Source organism: Gymnoscopelus microlampas, assembly GCF_963454915.1.
Source record: "Gymnoscopelus microlampas genome assembly, chromosome: 21".
Lineage (NCBI taxonomy): Eukaryota > Metazoa > Chordata > Actinopteri > Myctophiformes > Myctophidae > Gymnoscopelus > Gymnoscopelus microlampas.
In genome coordinates, this window is record NC_139958.1 from 40860381 (window position 1) to 40878636 (window position 18256).

General features: G+C 41.4%; 2 protein-coding genes across 5 annotated transcripts in view; both read left to right on the top strand.

Annotated features, from left to right (window-relative positions):
• The first annotated feature begins 364 nt into the window (after positions 1-364).
• LOC311037594 (uncharacterized protein) lies at positions 365-6699 on the top strand. Of its 2 annotated transcripts, XM_084046822.1 has the most exons (5): positions 365-462; positions 1937-1977; positions 3404-3751; positions 4014-4138; positions 5497-6698. In XM_084046822.1, exons 2-5 carry the CDS (start codon positions 1959-1961, stop codon positions 5527-5529), a joined length of 525 nt encoding a protein of 174 aa, XP_083902948.1. In that variant the 5' UTR covers positions 365-462; positions 1937-1958; the 3' UTR covers positions 5530-6698. The 2 variants fall into 2 exon arrangements, with proteins under 2 accessions (XP_083902948.1, XP_083902947.1); XM_084046821.1 differs by lacking the exons at positions 365-462; positions 1937-1977 and adding an exon at positions 2040-2136 and having other exon boundaries at positions 5497-6699.
• A 902-nt stretch (positions 6700-7601) lies between these two features.
• Positions 7602-18256, top strand: part of LOC311038331 (uncharacterized protein) — a 55524-nt gene continuing 44869 nt past the window's right edge. The window contains exons 1-5 of one of the 3 annotated variants that reach the window (XM_084047787.1): positions 7632-7664; positions 9768-9882; positions 11191-11233; positions 12077-12660; positions 16272-16768. In XM_084047787.1, coding sequence (XP_083903913.1) covers positions 11215-11233; positions 12077-12660; positions 16272-16307 — 639 coding nt within the window. In that variant the 5' untranslated portion in view covers positions 7632-7664; positions 9768-9882; positions 11191-11214 and the 3' untranslated portion in view covers positions 16308-16768. Of the gene's footprint in view, positions 7665-9767; positions 9883-11190; positions 11234-12076; positions 12661-16271; positions 16769-18256 lie in introns of those variants that run through there. The other 2 variants (XR_014600048.1, XM_084047786.1) reach the window with 2 other exon arrangements.

Below are 18256 nucleotides of genomic sequence, written 5' to 3' on the forward strand. Positions count from 1 at the left end.
GCGGTTCACATCAGGCCGCTCGACCGACCACTTCACCCCTGAGACACTGCCGCCCCTATACGCGCGCGCGTGTGCATGTGTGTGTGCGCTGCTGTGCCCTTCAGGGTGTGGGAGGCAAATAGCAGAAAATAAATACCTGCTTTCTTATTGAGAACTAAAAATATTAACATTATGTCGAAGTGTCCCTGAGCAAGACAAACCCTTAACTGCTCCCCCCTCTGCACTTTCAGCTGGTTGAAGCTGAAAACTGAAGTTCCCCCGCGGGATATAATAGGACCCAGCCCCATAGAGGAGGAGCTACAGTAGAAGGGGTGTGGTCATGGGGGTGATAGGAGGAGCTACGGCACAAGTGCTGTGGTCACATAAAAGGTCAGTGCTCGGAGAAGTAGGCCTAGTAGCCCACTTCTGTCTGCAGCCATCTGATCTACTAACAACTGCTGCCATCTGATCTACAAGACTAAAGTAAGTTACACTTTACAAATATTATATTGAATATATTGTATAATATTCTGTTGATTGATCCGTCCGTCCGTCTGTTGGTCTGTCTGAGCTCACTTTTGAAATAGTACGTTGACGATGGATGACTTTGGTGTTGTAAATTCAATAAAATGTATATCTATTCATCAACCTCGTGTTATTTCCATGTTGAAAACATTAGCAGATCATTCTCTGGGGTTTTCCAGTGCATGAATGTCAAATTACACATTACAAAAAGTGTCTGTAATTTTTCTCATTATTTAAGAAAAATGAAAATTTTTGGGCTTTTTATGCCTTTATTGATACACGTAGACAGGAAACGGGGAGAGAGAGATGTGGAGTGACACGCAGCAAAGACCGTCGGTATCAGGACTCGAACCCGCGACATGCTGTCAGGCTACATTGGAGCTTAGGGGCCAGAGTGGCTGTAGTTCTAAATGACTAAAGCTTTCTTACTATCGGTATTGGATTGGATTGGATACCGGTCTTGTGCGTAAGGGGAAAAACTGCACCTATTTCCCTCTATAGCAGCAGTCATCAGCCACTGGAGTAGTGTGGTGGTGTTTACTTGAGTAAAAGTACAAAAGTATTGGTGTCAAAATGTACTTAAAGTACCAAAAGTAAAAAGTACTCATTACGCAGAATGTCCCATTTCAAGTTTTCAAATGTATATATATATATATATATTTGAAAATATCAGATGTACAAGCTCACAATGCGTTGCATCGCGACACATTGTGAGCTTGTAGATCGGCTATTTTCAAATGGCCGTAATGTATATATAGGGCTGAAGTGGTTAATGTATGTTTTGTAATAATAATACAAAGTAACTAATAACTAAAGTTTTCAAATAAATGTAGTGGAGTGACATTGTCCTCTCACTCTATTTTGGTGTTTAAAAAACAAAAACAAAAAAGCAAAACAAAACAATGCAATATAAACAGACATGCAATGCAAACAATATTAGAACCAGTAAGGAAAAACGTAGGGTGCTATGCACTATGCAGGGAGAAGAAATTAGTCTTTAATAAAGATAGAAAAGTAGCAATGGACTGGGCTTGCTGGGCAGCTCTGTGTATATTTATGTAATATAACATTACATTATATTTACACCCTGATCTGAATCATGTAATCTGATCAAGTATTTTTTAGATCATGTACAATCGTACATCTGAGCCTGGTCTAACTATATTGACTTTCACCCTCCAGTCCACCTTTCATCAACAGTGCTTATCTCTGCAGCTGTGTGTGTGTGTGTGTGTGTGTGCGCGCGCACGCGCGTGCGTGTGTGTGTCTGTGCGTTGTGAGCTTGTAGATTTGCTACTCTACGGCTCTACAGGCTTACAGTTAAAATGCATTTTAAGATTTTAAGAATGGCATTCATAAAACTTAAAGTCGTCTTAAAATGTTTAATGTCCTCACAAGTATAGTTACGTTTTATGTTTTCTTTTCATTTCAGGGTCTGGATTTGAAGGTGAAAAATGTACGGTCACAACCAAGGTAAATGTTTAATGTCCTCACAAGTATAGTTCTGTTTTATGTTTTCTTTTCATTTCAGGGTCTGGATTTGAAAGTGAAAAATGTTCGGATGGTTGGTTTATGCCCGAGTCCGACGGCGACGGCATGAAAAGAATAGGGAGCAATCCGAAGTCCATTCTGGTACATTTTAATTAAGGATCTGTTTCTCAACTTTTTTTCAATTTTCTTTAATAAATCAGTGCTATTGAACACCCTTTACGCCTGTGTGTGGGTTTTACAAATATTGAACCAATGGAGAGTACTGAAAAGCGCTTCTGACTTAGCCTGGTTGCAGACGAATCTGCCTTTGCAAAATTGCGTCGCACTTTAGCCCTCGGCAGATTAGGTCTGGCCCCCCTCAATAGAGATTTCATTTCTCTCCCTCCGAAGTCGTGAGGGACCAATCAAGGCCCAGTACCCAAATGTGGGCGGGCTTATCACCTTATTTGGATCTTTTTGTAACCGCCCCTTGGAAAAAAATCTATCGTTGATAGGGACCAGACTAATATCCACGCAGTGTGTCGTGTGATATTGTCTGACCACGCGAAGCTACTTCTGACTAAAACCTCCTAGCTCGTCAAATCGTCCCTGGGACAATCGTCGGTCAAACCAGCTAACTCCAACCAACTGTTTTTTTTTTAAATTCCGTCTGACTTCGTCATTCTAATCAATGACGCGGACATAACTATCTTAACACATCAATGGTCAAAAACCTCCTAACTCCACTTGAGCTGGATTTGGGTAAAGTGATGATAATATAAGGACACATTCAAGTATCTGACAAAGTATAAAGAGGCAGCATTGTGTTGTTTTATAAACATATTTTGTACCTTCATTTCCTGAAAAGTTCATATTTTGGACGTAGTTTGTTTCTGCCCGATAGCTACTGTATAATAGGCTCTATGCAGAGCAGCCATATTGGAAAGAAATTGGGCCTCTTCTTACTTCCTTCACAGGTGTTACCAATGATACTAATGAAGGCTCTGTTCCGCATTCTGGTCAGGGCGCTGATATTGTGCATGTTGGCTCACTAGAAACACTCCATTTTGATTCCCAAATGGCCCCTTATGGTGGGTGTGTAACACCCACCATAAGGGGGTGTTCCATAAGGGGGTGTTCCATTGTGAGAGTGTACAAATGGAACCAAATGGACCCGTAAGGGTCCATTTGGACACTCTCAGAGTTATGGGGGTCCATAACTCTCAGAGTTATGGGGGTCCTTGAAAATAAGACAACCACTATGCCACACTAAATGGAACAGAGCCTTAATTAGTATCATTGGTAACATCTGTAAAGGACGTAGGGAAGGGGCCCAATTGATTCCCAATATGGCTGCTGTGCATAGAGCCTATTAGGCCTGTCTATTTAGGCCTATTGTGAATGTGTCCTCTCTCTCCTCTTTGATCAGGGAACCAAGGTTATCCTCCCGGTGGAGGGTACCCCAACCCCAACCACCCGCCTCAGCATCCAGGGGGGTACCCCAACCCGGGGGGTTACCCTAACCACCCACCTCAGCAAGGGGGTTATCCAGGGGGGTACCCCAACCCAGGAGGTTATCCTAACCACCCACCTCAGCAGGGGGGGGGCCGTCCAGGGGAGTACCCCAATCCAGGGGGTTACCCCAACCCAGGAGGGTACCCCAACCAACCCCCACATGGAGGGTATGGTCCCCCGGGCTGCCCTACTGGTCCACCACGTGGAGGGCACGGACAGGGCCACAGCCACGGCGGGCAAGGAGGGCACGGCGGATGCGAAGGTTAAACGTTGTTTTAACCCTTTAAAGGGGAATACCACTCATTTTCAACATTGAACTATGTCTTTAATACACCTTTGAGCTGTTGTGTGGAGTTAAGAAAAAAGCCCCGCCCCGCTTCTATGTTGCCTACAACTGGATAATTGATTCAGGTCATGTGATCAGTGACATACGCAGGGTGTACTTTTGGCAGAGGGGGCGGAGCCAAAAGTACACCCTGCGTCTGATTAATGCCCACATTGTAAATTGAAAATTGTAATTGTAGGACACGGCCACGGAGGTCACGGGGGTCACGGAGGTCACGGAGGTCACGGAGGAGGACACAAGCATCGACACCAACAGGGTCATAGACACGGAAAGTGCCACAAGAAAGGGAGGGAGAGTCGGGGGGTAAGACGCCTGTTTACTTCTTTATCGAAACACTCCCCTTTTTCAAACTTATAATTTCAAGGACCCCCATAACTCTGAGAGTGTACGAATGGAATCAAATGGACCCTTATGGGTCCATTTGTACACTCTCAGAGTTACACACCCGTATAAGGGTCCGTTTGGAAACCCCCTCATGATACCATGAGGGTCCCTGGACCACACTTTGAGACCCACTGGTGGGAGGCAGTAGCTCAAGTGTCCTTGAGCAAAACGCTGAACCCCTAATTGCTCCCGATGAGCAGGTTGGTGGCTTGAATGGTTTCTTCTGCCATCGGTTTATCAATGAATGGGTGAATGTAATGCACAATCTATGTAAAGAGCTTTGGATAAAAGCACTATATAAATGCACCATTTAACAGAGTGTTTCCAGTGAGCCAAAATGCACAGCATCAGCACCCTGACTCTGTTTGACCAGAATGGAACAGAGCCTTCATTAGTAGCTATCATTGGTGACACCTGTGTTGTTGATGAATTGAATACATAGGACCACAATGTACACAAGTCCCGAGCCCTTTTTTAAAGACATCCTTTTAGCCTTAATGTCTTACTGTACCACGTGCTGTTTAAGTAGTAAGGAAGATGCCCGATTTATTTCCAATATGGCTGCTGTGCATAGAGCCTGTTGTCCAGAGGATGGACTAATTTCAATGTGAGTTACTCCCTTATACATGCTGTGGTCAAACCTGATTAAACCTGCAGTGCCCGAGTCGGCCACTTGGAGTCGACCAGCGTTTCAGAAAGCCCTCCAAGTCCCGGGGGCTTTAGCCGCGTTCACCTGGTGTGCAGCGTCTAATAGGCTCTGCACAGCAGCCATACCGGAATGAAATTGGGCCTCTTCCTTACTTTTTCACAGGTGTTACCAATGACACCTTTAAAAATGTTGATGACCCGCATAACTCTGAGAGTGTACACTCTCAGAGTTACACACCCGTAAATGGCCATTTGGAAACCCCCCAAGGAACCCCAAGGGTCCCTCCCTGGACCCCAATTTGAGACCCACTGAGTGTTTCCAGTGAGCCAACATGCACAACATCAGCACCCTGACTCTGTTTGACCAGAATGGAACATAGCCTTCATTAGTATCATTGGTAACAGCTGTGAATGTCTTTACAATATGGCTGCTGTGCATAGAGCCTATTAGTCCATTAGACACAACTGTACTGAAAACCAGCCAGCGTGGAACTGATTTATTCTGTACGAACACACAGTTGAGTTGAACCGAGTGTGTGTGTGTGTGTGTGTGTGCGTGTGTGTGTGTGTGTGTGTGTGTGTGCGCGTGCGTGTGCGTGTGCATGTGCGTGTGTGTTTGTTTCTTGCAGTCTTCCAGTTCGTGCAGCAGCGATTCAGACTAAACCAACACCAGGCGGAGCCTCAACGATCCAAATATTATTACTACATTCTGTTAATATGATATCATCATGTTAAATATGTTAATGTTACTATGATTATCATGTTAATGTTAATATAACTAGGGTTGGGATCCAGAGGAAGCAGAGGAACCGGATCCAACATTGAGGAACCATGAATCGGTTCCGTCACATTTTGGAACCGTCCATTTGGTTCCACTTGTACACTCTCAGAGTTACATGTAAGGGTCCATTTGGAACCCCCTCCAATAACTCAGAGGGTCCCTGGACCTCACTTTGAGAACCACTACAATAATATGTATGCCATAGGCTACTGTATGTATGATTGAATTTGTGTTTATCAAGAATTATAATGAAGGCCAGAAACATTTAATTTAATGCAGTTTATTTTTATCTTATATAGGAATGGTTAAAGGCAGTGGTGGGGAGAAAAAAAACCATAAAGTACCAATACTGCAATGTAGAAATACTCTGTTACAACTAAACGGTCAGAATTCAAAATTGACTTGAGTAAAAGTACAAAAGTATTGGTATCAAAATGTACTTAAAGTATCAAAAGTAAAATTACTCGTTACGCAGTATGTTTGCAAATGTATACAATTCATAAAATCCTTTGAAAATAGCAGATCTATAAGATCACAATGCGTCGCATCGCAACGCATTGTGTATATAGGGCTGAAATGGGTAATATGTTTTGTAATAATAATTAAAATCTACAAAGTAACTAGTAAATAAAGTTCTCAAATAATTGTAGTGGAGTAAAAAGTACAATAGTAGCCTTTGAAACCATTTTGACACTGAAACAGTGACCTCTACTGGCATCATGCAGGCCTCAGTCCCAGGAGTTCTGAACACACAGCAAAGGAATGTATTTGATTTGTATTCAGAAAAGTTAGATTTCGTTGACTAAAATCTTATGATATTTAGTTTAACTAAAACTAGACTAAAAGCAAAACATTTCAGATGACTAAAATGTGACTGAAACTGAATGGAATTTTATTCAGATGACTACTAAAACTAAATCACATGTGTTGCTGTCAACATTAACACTGTTTGGATGTGACAGCTTACAGGAGGAGTCTGGATGTGAACGGAAGGCTGAAGAATAGGCTCTATGCACAGAAGCCATATTGGGAATGAATTGCCTTCACAGGTGTTACCAATGATACTAATTAAGGCTCTGTTCCATTTAGTGTGGCATAGTGGTTGTCTTATTTTCAAGTACCCCCATAACTCTGAGTGTACTAATGGAACCAAATGGACCCTTACGGGTCCATTTGGTTCCATTAGTACACTCTCAGAGTTGCACACCCACCATAAGGGGCCATTTGGGAACCAAAATGGAGTGTTTCTAGTGAGCCAACATGCACGATATCAGCACCCTGACCAGAATGGAACAGAGCCTTCATTAGTATCATTGGTAACACCTGTGAAGGAAGTAAGAAGAGGCCCAATTTCTTTCCAATATGGCTGCTGTGCATAGAGCCTATTGACAGGTTGAGACGAAGGCATGAATGAGTGACCGGTTGGCAGTGGTGGAAGAAGTGCTCACATTTTTCAACTGAAGTAAAAGTACCAATATCGCATAGAAATACTCTGTTACAAGTAAAGGTTCCGTATTCACATTTTACTTGAGAGTAAAAGTACAAACGTATTGGCATCAAAATGTAATTGAACTACCAAAAGCAAAAGTACTCATTATGCAGAAAGTCCCATTTCAGGTTTTCACATTGCTGAAGTATATGAAATATCTGCAAAGTAACTGGTAACTAAAGCTGTCAAATGATTGTAGTGTAGTTAAAAGTACAACATTTGCCTCTGAGATGTAATGGAGTAGAGGTATAAAGCATAAAAAAATGGAAATACTCAAGTAAAGCGAAAAAGAAAAGTACAGTACTTGAGTGCATGTACTTAGTTACTTTCCACCACTGCAGGTTGGGATGAAGGCGGGGCAATGTTGCGCAGGTGTAAATAGGCAGGGGGTGGAGCTATAGAAGGGGCAGGGGCATGCAGGTGGAGGGATGGAGCTAAAGTAGAAGGGGCGTGGTCACACATTAAAGGTCGGTCCTTAGAGAAACTGTTGCAGCTGACTGCTGCCGTCTCTGATCTACAAACACTGCGTAAGTTCTCCTCTATATTCTGTTTGAGATGCATGACTCTGTTTAGTTATGTTATTATTATTACATAACATGACTCTGTTAGTTCTGTGTGTTATTAGCAGTGGTGGAAAAAGTAAAAGTCCAGAATAAAAAACACGTTGTGAGCTTGCATATTGGCTATTTTCAAATAGCCTAGGTATAAAATAGGGCTAAAGTGGTAAATGTATGTTTTGTATAATAATTTACATCTGCAAAGTAATTGGTAACTAAAGTGTTCAAATAATTGTAATGGAGTAAAAGTACAATATTTGCCTCTGAGATGTAGTGGAGTAGAAGAAAAAGTACTGAAAATTGGTAATGCTCCAATAAAGTACAAATACCTCAAAACTGTACTTAAAAAGAGTTACTTTATACCTTAAATACCATAACATGTCATTTCTGGATTCAAGCTCACACAGAACAACATCACAGTGCATTCCTTCTCACAGTCCTGATGTGTTTTATCATCGCTGTCAGGCGAAACCTCTTATCTCCATATTTAAACTTTATGTCCCCCCATTAACGCCCTACTTCATCATACAAGAGCGTCGCACAAAAGTAAAGTCGATCTTCAAGCTCAGCTAACGTGTCGTGATGATGTGACGATGTTAAAAAAAAAAAAAAAAAGATAACAAGGAACAGTTTTGGACATACAAGGTTTCCACCCAGCAGTGACCATTATGTTTTCCATTCGACCGCAGTACAGTGTTGCCATGTCTGCTTTTTATAAGCGACGTTGGGCTTGTTTTTTTGTAAAGTCGCTTGTCAATATTGGTAATTTTTGGGCTTGTTTCTAAAGTGTTGTTTCTTAAACATTTTCATGTAAAGGACCCCTTATATGTGTCTTTACATGTGAAAATGTGCCAGGGACTCCCATACGAGATTTGTGTTGTTAAAATGATTAACACGTTTTTCAAACGGTTCAACTTTTTCACAATATTTTTTTGATAATAGCAGATCTACAAGCTCGCAACGTGTCGCATCGCGACGCATTGTGAGCTTGTAGATCGGCTATTTTCAAATAGCCAATGTGCGCGTTTAAAGTGCTCATGTGGCCTAGTCGCTTCTTTCTCGGTTGCTTATTTCACTCACATTACCTGCTGGCAACACTGAATACAAACATGGTGTAAGTGTGTGCATGCCACAGGCTTGCTAAAGATTAGCTGAAAGGATAAATGTCTTCCAGGTGCTTTCCTTCGGTGTAAGCTAAATGGAATGCCAAAACTCTTACAAGTGCTTGTCAGGGTGGGGGTCCCCAGTTCAAATATGAATATTTTGGGGGGGTCACAGCCTGAAAAGGTTGAGAATCAAGAAGAGTTTGTCACAGTGGAATATCCTCTTATTTACATTCATTAATATCTACAGTAGTAAGTACTGTACTTATAGATGGTCATGTCAGATCATTTTCTTTTTATAATAGTCTTATGGTCTGTTCTTTTTTCCTCCTTCCACTGACTTGCACTGTCTGCTTGGGATTAAATAATAGCCAATAATAATAACTTGATTTATTTATATATACTGTACCGCTGTTGTCTTTTTAAGAGGACTTACAAAGTGCTGCATGCACAAGAATCCTCAAAAGGTACAAAGAAAACGCCCAACAGAGAGAATGTAGAAAGACCACAGAACAAAAGGAGATAATCACATAGAGAGAGAGGGAGGACAGAGGAACATGTGGTTCGAAACAGCGGTTCTCAACATGTGGCTCGGGACCCCCAGGGGGGTCCCCCAAAGATTTTTGAGGGGGTCATCTGGGGACTTTACTAAGGACTTTGAATACCTAAGAAAGGAAATGAAAAACTGATCATTATGGCATCAAAAGTAATCAACAAACTATACAAAAAAAACTGGTCGAGCAATGGCCAAATAATATAAGAGGCAAACATTTTGAACATAGCTGATCGAGGCGTTGTGAGCTTGTAGATCGGCTATTTTCCAATTCTAAGTGCTTGGCAAGGGTGGGGGGTCCCCTGTTCAAATATGATTCTTTTGGGGCGGTTGTGGCCTGAAAAGGTTGAGAAGCACTGATATAAAAGATATGGTAGAGTGACTCATCTGGAGGTATGTGTGTGTTTATTTCCATAGGAGATAACATTGAGTCATCTCCTGTACGGCATTTCAAAGACGAGGCGTTCTTTCAGAGAAAAAAAGAAAAGAAAAATAGGGAGCGGCAAAAACAAAAAAAGCTTAACACTTAAAGGTAGGGTAAGTGATTTACTTTGGTTAAAATAAGTGTTAAATAGCTCTATAGTCTCATAGTACTCATTGCTATAGAGTGTTTGTTCAGTAAAATGAGTCTCCCATGTCTCTCCAGCTCTTTATTAAACAGAACATTTTCAGCATTTTCAGTGCTCTCTCCTGATTGGCTCAAATGTTGTCACCTACCTGAAAATGTATTTATATTCTGTATACTAAAGAGCTGTAGAGACCCCTGTGACGGAACAAAATCTGGTTGTTCCAGAGTTCAGGGGTCTGGGTCAGTGAAAGCCCCCTGATCACCCCTATAGGTTCCTAGAGCAGTCATGGATTGGGGTGCAAGACCCTTTTGAGCCTTAAAACTTGTGGCTCCAAAACTTATTTTTTTCATGTCAGGGACCCCCAAACTATTATGTATGTGTCTGCGGACCCCCATCTGAAAACATGTTGTACCAGGGACCCCCATACAAGATATGTGTTGTGAAAATGTTTAAAAAGTATTCCAAATTACTTTCATTTTTTTCAAGATGTATTTTTTTTAAATAGCAGCTCTACAAGCTAGAAGTATAGGTCAATTATCCAACGTATGTGTGTGCGTGTGTGTGTGTGTGTGTGTGTGCGTGATACGATGTGTTTTTTTTAACACAAAGAGGAATGCGTATCTGCTTATTACTGTAGTTGCCAGGTTTTGCAAGAGGAACAAGCATGACCGGTCACATGACACACGGACTGGCTCAACACACACACACACACACACACACACACACACACACACACACACACACACACACACACACACACACACACACACACACACACACACACACACACACACACACACACACACACACACACACACACACACACACACACACACACACACACACACAATAATTAATCAATCAAAGACCCTGTAAATAAAAGTGTAATCCTCATTTACAACATTCCTCACACCATTTAATCTCAATATTATTACCTGAGACCAACCAATCACAGAGAAAAGATAGAATACAACGTATACATGCCGATATGTTCCTGTTGATCTGAATATCACAGGAGAATACTCAACCAGAGTGAGCATTCATTCCAATCAGACCGGATCAGTTGAGGTGTTTACATGAATAACCATGGTGATCTGTCTGCTGTCCAACTGGTCCAACCAGACGTGTGTGTGTGTGTGTGTGTGTGTGTGTGTGCGTGCGTGCGTGCGTGCGTGCGTGCGTGCGTGCGGGGTGTAGGTGTGTTAATTTAAAGCGGTATACCGGTATCTTAAAGACTTATAGACATTTATTTTTTTCTTCATGCTTTTCAGGATCTGTATTGAGAAGATTAAAACATGTTCGGTCACAACCAAGGTAATTCAATATCTTACATTGATCTGATTTATTTATCTGTGTATTTTATTTATCAAGGTAATTCACAAAGGGTTTTATGATCAAATAATAAATCCTTGAAACAGTGAAACAGTAACAGTAGCCTAATAATAAACTAATTAAAAAAAAAGGTTCGGAAACTTTGTTTCGGTCGATTATTTCTCCCCTTCAATAATACCACTTCGGGGGCACGGTGGCGGCACAGTCAGTAGCGCTGTCGCCTCACAGAGGATTACAAGCTTAGGCAATTGGCACTGGGTGAAAAATGGGTTACAACATTGTGGGATATAAATTAAAAACCTTTGCAACGAGGTACAACTTGTAAGTATCGCACATTCGTGGAATGAGCAACACAGCTAAGCGTGGGTAGCCCCCCCCCCCCCCCAAAAAAAAATGTGCCAAAATACCCTGCAATATTCTTCTGTTGGTATTCACTCTTGTTTTGAGCTACACGTGCTGGCAGGTGTGTGCCAGTGTGACTGACACCTGAGCATGGGTCTGCAACTTTGTTGAGTTTGTGTTTATGGTCCAAGCATCAACATGCCACCCTTCAGGATAAGGCCCGTGCAATATGGCAACTGGGTGGATTTTGGCAATTGTTTTGGGGGGCTTCCCACACGGTTTGCCTATTCCACAAATGCACGATCCTTGCAAGTTGTACCTCGTTGTAAAGGTGACTAATCGCAGCTTCCCTATGATATAAAATACAATAATGGAGGAAAAAGAAAAAAAAATCATCCAAAATAAAGTTTCCGAACCTTTTGTTTAGGAGTTCAGTGATAATAGCATTACAGTTTGATGCATTATGGGTTAATCTCTCCTCAGGGAACCAGTATCCTGGTGGAGGAGGGGGTGGAGGAGGGTACCCCAACCCAAACCAGCAGGGGATCTATCCAGGGGGGTACCCTAACGCGGGGGGTTGCCCTAACCCAGGGGGGTACCCCAACCCAGGGGGGTACCCCAGCCCAGGGGGGTACTCCAACCCAGGGGGGTACCCCAACCCAGGGGGGTACCCTAACCCAGGGGGGTACCCCAGCCCAGGGGGGTACTCCAACCCAGGGGGGTACCCCAACCCAGGTGGGTACCCTAACCCAGGGGGGTACCCCAACCAGCCAGGGGGTTACGGCCCCCCGGGCTGCCCCCCTCAGCCCTGTGCTCCTCCAGCATGTGGACCAGGGTACGGCCACGGCGGGTACGGACCCCCACCTCAGCCCTACGGCCCACCACCATGTGGGGGGCACGGCCATGGGCACGGCCATGGGAATGGCCACGGGCATGGCCGCGGCCGTGGGCGTGGCCGTGGCCATGGGCACGGACATGGACATGGGCACGGACATGGGCACGGGCATAGGCATAAACACGGCCATAAGCATGGCAAGTGCCACAAGAAAGGAAAGCACAGCCGTGGGGTAAGAGTCCCTTATTCTTCTTCAGAAAGAGTTGTTCCGATACCAGATACCAGTATCAGAAAAGCTGACGATATTGCCTAAAATGCTGCTATCGGTATCGGGCAGTATGACAGTCTATGCCATTCCGATACCATGCGTGTACTTTATCACATGATGCTATTTCAATGACTATATAATATTTTGAATTGACGTTGCACTAATGTTTTATGTTCTTTACTGTACAATTTATCATTACAATAATTATTTTGACTAACTTGGAGCTGCACTTTAACTATTATTATTATTTTTTTTAAATATTGCATTTATTCCTGGATCAGTGGTCCTCAAACGTTTTTAATTTCAAGGATCCCATAACTCTGACAGTGAAGAGTTACAGACCTGTAAGGGTCCATTTGGAACCCCCTCACGGAACCCTGAGGGTCCCTGGACCCCACTTTGAGAACCATGCACTGTCCTTGATTTTCTTTTTTATTACACACTGGTATCGGATCGGTACTCGGTATCGACTGATATGCAAGTTATGGGTATTGGAATCTGTATCAGGAAGGATTCAGCCTTGTTCAGACCAAAGATAAAGCAAAAAAAACAAAAAAAAACATGCTAAGCACAGGAGAAGCACAGCGCCAAATGTAATAATTGGGCGTGTCCGTGGTTATGAGTGACACCTGTCACTCATGTCTCAGCCTGTGTGCCCGTTTGGGCCGTTTGAGAGCGCATTTTGAAATCTAAAACTTAAAATAGAAATGTGTCAATATTGGGTTAGTACATGACCTGTTTTTAAGTCCCTGCTTCATCGCTCTCAGTTAAGGGGTCCTTAAGGCCTGAAAAAAATTGAAGACCCCTGACTTAAAGCTTTGTAGCTTTAATTGTCTAAATCTGTCCCCAATAACACAACTTAACATGTGGTATTTGTATAGGACATCAGAGTTTTTTTTACAGAAGAGCATCAAACAAGCATCTTTTCCTAGAAAGACATCAGGCATTGGGTAGGGACAGCATTGCTTGTTCCTACCCAATAATAATAATACAAAACAATACATGGTACAGAATCAACATTTGTATACAGGAAGAAGGCTGTTGCCATAAAGCCAGAAATTTGCCCTATGCACAGCAGCCATATTGTAAAGAAATTGGGCCTCTTCTTTACTTCCTTCACAGGTGTTATCAATGTTACTAATGAAGGCTCGTCAAAACGTGTCAGGGTGCTGATATTGTGCATGTTAGCTCATTGAAAACACTCTGCTACACCAGCGGGTCTCAAAGTGTGGTCCAGGAACCCTCGTAGTTAAATGAAATAATGTACACATGGAACCAAATGGACCCGTAAGGCTCCATTTGGTTCCATTTGTACACTCTTCAGAGTTATTGGGTGTCCTTAAAATAAAAAAATAGTTTGAGAACCAATAAGTTACACTAAATGGAACAGAGCCTTCATTAGTATAATATACTAATGAAGGCTATACTAATGAAGGCCAACTATATTATAATTGGCTGTGAAGTAAGGAAGGAAGAGGCCCATTTTGTGTCCAATATAGAGCCTATTCACAAAAAAGTGTACAAATCTTGACGAAGAACGAACACTTTTTTGTCTTCTTAACAAAAGCAGTGAATGGCGCCCCAGATCATGTATGGGCTCAAATGCATCAGAGCATACAACAAGGACATGAAACAGATGGAATGGAATAATTACATAATACAGTAACAGCTTCCATACAGTTGATGAATCTATATTTGACTGTCCAATGTCGCCCCCACATGGTTTTCTTAGGAACTGCATTTATTCTCCCCTTTTTGAGTGAACTGACGTTTCACTTTGTTTATTTGTTTGTTGACAGCAGTGGTGTAAAGTAACTAATTACATTTACTCAAGTACTGCTACTTAAAGCACAATTTTGAGGTACTTTTACTTTACTGGAGTATTTCCAATTGTCTATACTTTTACTTCTACTCCACTACATCTCAGAGGCAAATATTATACTTTTACTCCACTACAATTATTTGAAGGCTTCAGTTACTAGTTACTTTACAGATATAAATGATTACATTATAAAACATACATTAACCACTTCAGCCCTATTTTATACCTAGGCTATTTGAAAAAAGCCGATCTACAAGCTCACAATGCGTTGCATCGCGACGCGTTGTGAGCTTGTAGATCTGCTATTTTCAAACATTTTAGTACTTTTAGTTTTGATACTTTAAGTACATTTTGATACCAATACTTTTGTACTTTTTTATTTTTAGAATTCCGTACTTTTACTTGTAACAGAGTAGCCTACTTCTACATTGCAGTATTGATACTTTTACTTAAGTAAAACATTTGAGTTATTTTTCCACCACTGGTTTTGACAGAACATTTTGAATTAGTTTTAGTTTTTTATTACATTTCCATTTAGTTTTAGTCAGTCATTTGAATACAATTCCATTTAGTTTTAGTCATATCTCAGTCATCTGAAATGTTTTAGTTGACTAAACATCATAAGATTTTTGTCGACTAAATCTACAGTTGATTTAGTAGACTAATATGTTGACAGGCCGTGATGGCTGATTTATACTACAAGATCTGCGAGATCTACACGCTCAGAGTGGCTATAGGCTCTATTCACAGCAGCCATATTATGAAGACATTCACAGGTGTTACCAATGATACTAATGAAGGCTCTGTTCCATTCTGGTCAAACAGAGTCAGGGTTACTGATATTGTTGCATGTTGGCCCACTGGAAACACTCTGTTACACCAGGGGGTCTACAGTTGGGGTCCAGGGACCCTCATGGGCTTCCAAATGGCCCCTTACAGGTGTGTAACTCTGAGAGTGTACAAATGGAACCAAATGGACCCGTAAGGGTCCATTTGGTTCCATTTGTACACTCTCAGAGTTATGGGGGTTGTGGAAACCACTGTGCTAGACTAAATGGAACAGAGCCTTCATTAGTATCATTGGTAACACCTGGGAAGGAAGTGATAATATGGCTGCTGTGCATAGAGCCTTCCAGAGCGTGACGCCCACACGCAACCAATCATAAAATTACTTGTCTTAGATTTACTGGATCTCTTCTCCACTAGACTAGTCCCTCCCTGACATTCTAGCTTTTATGTGTTGACAAAATTGTCCATAGTTTCAGTGGTAACACTTGCTCATAGGGTACCCGTAATTAACGCCTCATTTATGAATACTTAATACATTATTTATAGCGTTAATTAAGCATTAATTAATCATGAATTCCTTGTAATTCATCATTAATTAACATCATTAGTTAATCATTAGGTAAGCAAAGTTACTTAATACATGATGTAAGCTCTAATTAAGTGTTAATTAAGCATTAATTAAGCATTAATTCCATGTAATTCATCATTAATTAACATCATCAGTTAATCATTAGTTAAGCAAAGTTACTTAATACATGAATTCATGCTGAACCATGCTGATTCATGCTCGACCAACATTTTCCGTAATGGTTTTAGTTGACAAAATTAACAATGGTGTGTGTGTGTGTGTGTGTGTGTGTGTGTGTGTGTGTGTGTGTGTGTGTGTGTGTGTGTGTGTGTGTGTGTGTGTGTGTGTGTGTGTGTGTGTGTGTGTGTGTGTGTGTGTGTGTGTGAGTGTGTGTAGTCCTCCAGCAGTTCGTGCAGCAGTGACTCCGACTAGACCACCCGGGTCAACATACGGCCCAGGGGCCAGGACCGGCCCGTTGGACAGTCTGCATCCGGCCTCAAAGGAAAACAAAATAATAATTGTATTATTATTATTATTATTATTATTACAAAACATACATTAACCACTTGGCTATTTGAAAATAGCCGATCTACAAGCTCGCAAGTAACGCGTCGCTTAGTGCCGTGTTGTGAGGTTGCAAATCTGCTATTTTCAAATGGATTTTTAGGCCTATACATTTGAAAAACTTGGAACGTGGAACATTATGCGTATATTTTGATGACGATACTTTTACTCAAGTACATTTTGATTACCAGACGTTTTACTTGTAACAGAGTATTTCTTCATTGTGGTATTGATACTTTTACTCAAGTACAAAATGTGAAGTGCTTCATTTTAGACACCTGGTCAGATATACATTTTTAGGGTAATAAATAAAAGTTGATTGAAGAGGATTGATTGATGTTTTCATTGTGCACCACAGTGACTCAAACAGCTTACAAAAGGTTTCCGTTCAAGGCATAATGTATAACTTTACCCTGTGTTTGCATAACTAAACAATAAATGCTATTTTTACCCATCATTTCCTTCTATAGCAGCAGTCATCAGCCACTGGCGTAGTGTGGTGGTGTTTGCCTGCAGCAACACATTGGGCCTGATTCACTAATCTGTTTACGCCCAGATTTCGTATCTTTCGTATTAATTAATTTTCGTATTAATTAATTGATTGATTGATTTATTGCCAGTTTGCCAGTCTGCAAAAAGTTAAATCATATATATTTTTTTACATTTAGATTAGATTGTTTATTTCAATCCTCATCAACAGTATCACAAAACATTTGGTTGATGGCAAAGCAATAGACCAATTATTTGTTTACCAACATTGAGACTGGAGTCACTGGACGCACAGGTGATTGTTTCACGCAATCAATTCTCAACATGTTGTTTTGGGGTGCGCTGGTTTCAGCACACCCCAACCCCCTCTTGTGTGTTGGCTGGTGAGGCGCGTCCTAGCGAGACCTGATAGAAAGGGTTTCATTGCTCGCATACTGGTTACACGCATACTGGTTACACGCATACTGGTTCTTATCAGTGTGACGTCGTCTGTTAAGGGGTCTATAGGCTGAAGCTCAAGGGTTATTTATACATTTAAATAGAATAGAATAATACAATATCCTTCATACACGTCATTCTGTTTCACAGAGAACAGTTACAATGATGGTAGTGAACGATCATTCAAGAATATTCCTCAGTTACAGCCACCATATGTCACATAAACCTAGAGTATATATACATATTCACACATTCATATCTGTAGATATATAAACACTTACTCATACCGACAATGACATCATACCCCTCAATCCATTAATTGATTAGTTATTACATAAATTATCATATTACACCAAATAGATAACACTCCTAACATGCCCTATATGATTAGTATTATTACTGTAGGCTATATAGTTACCATTGCATAAATCCTGTATAAAGTCTGTATTTCTCCAGAATAATCTGCTTGAACTGTTTTACATTTTTACATTTTTACAATGTTTGACAATCTTCGGTAAACCGTTCCATCAGGGGTCTTCAACAGGGGGTCCGGGACCCCTAGGGGGTCCTCAGAGTTCCTACAGTGGGGGGCGCCAAATCTTTGTGTGAAAGGAACTTTTTTTGGTTCTTTTTCTTTTACATGAACCCCTTGAACCCTTGCTTCCCCCAGAACGTTAGCCACTACGAGCTCACACAACTCCCCACGCTGTGAAAGCTTGTAGATCGGCTATTTTCGGCAAAGAGGTTTGGTGTAGAGGGAAAGTTTGAGCATGACACGGGGGTTCCTGTCAGCTTAAACAAAGGATGGCAAGTGAGCAGTTGTGGGAAAAGTACTACTTTCTTTACTTAAGTAAAAGTATCAATACTGCAAGTAAAAGTCGGAATTCAAA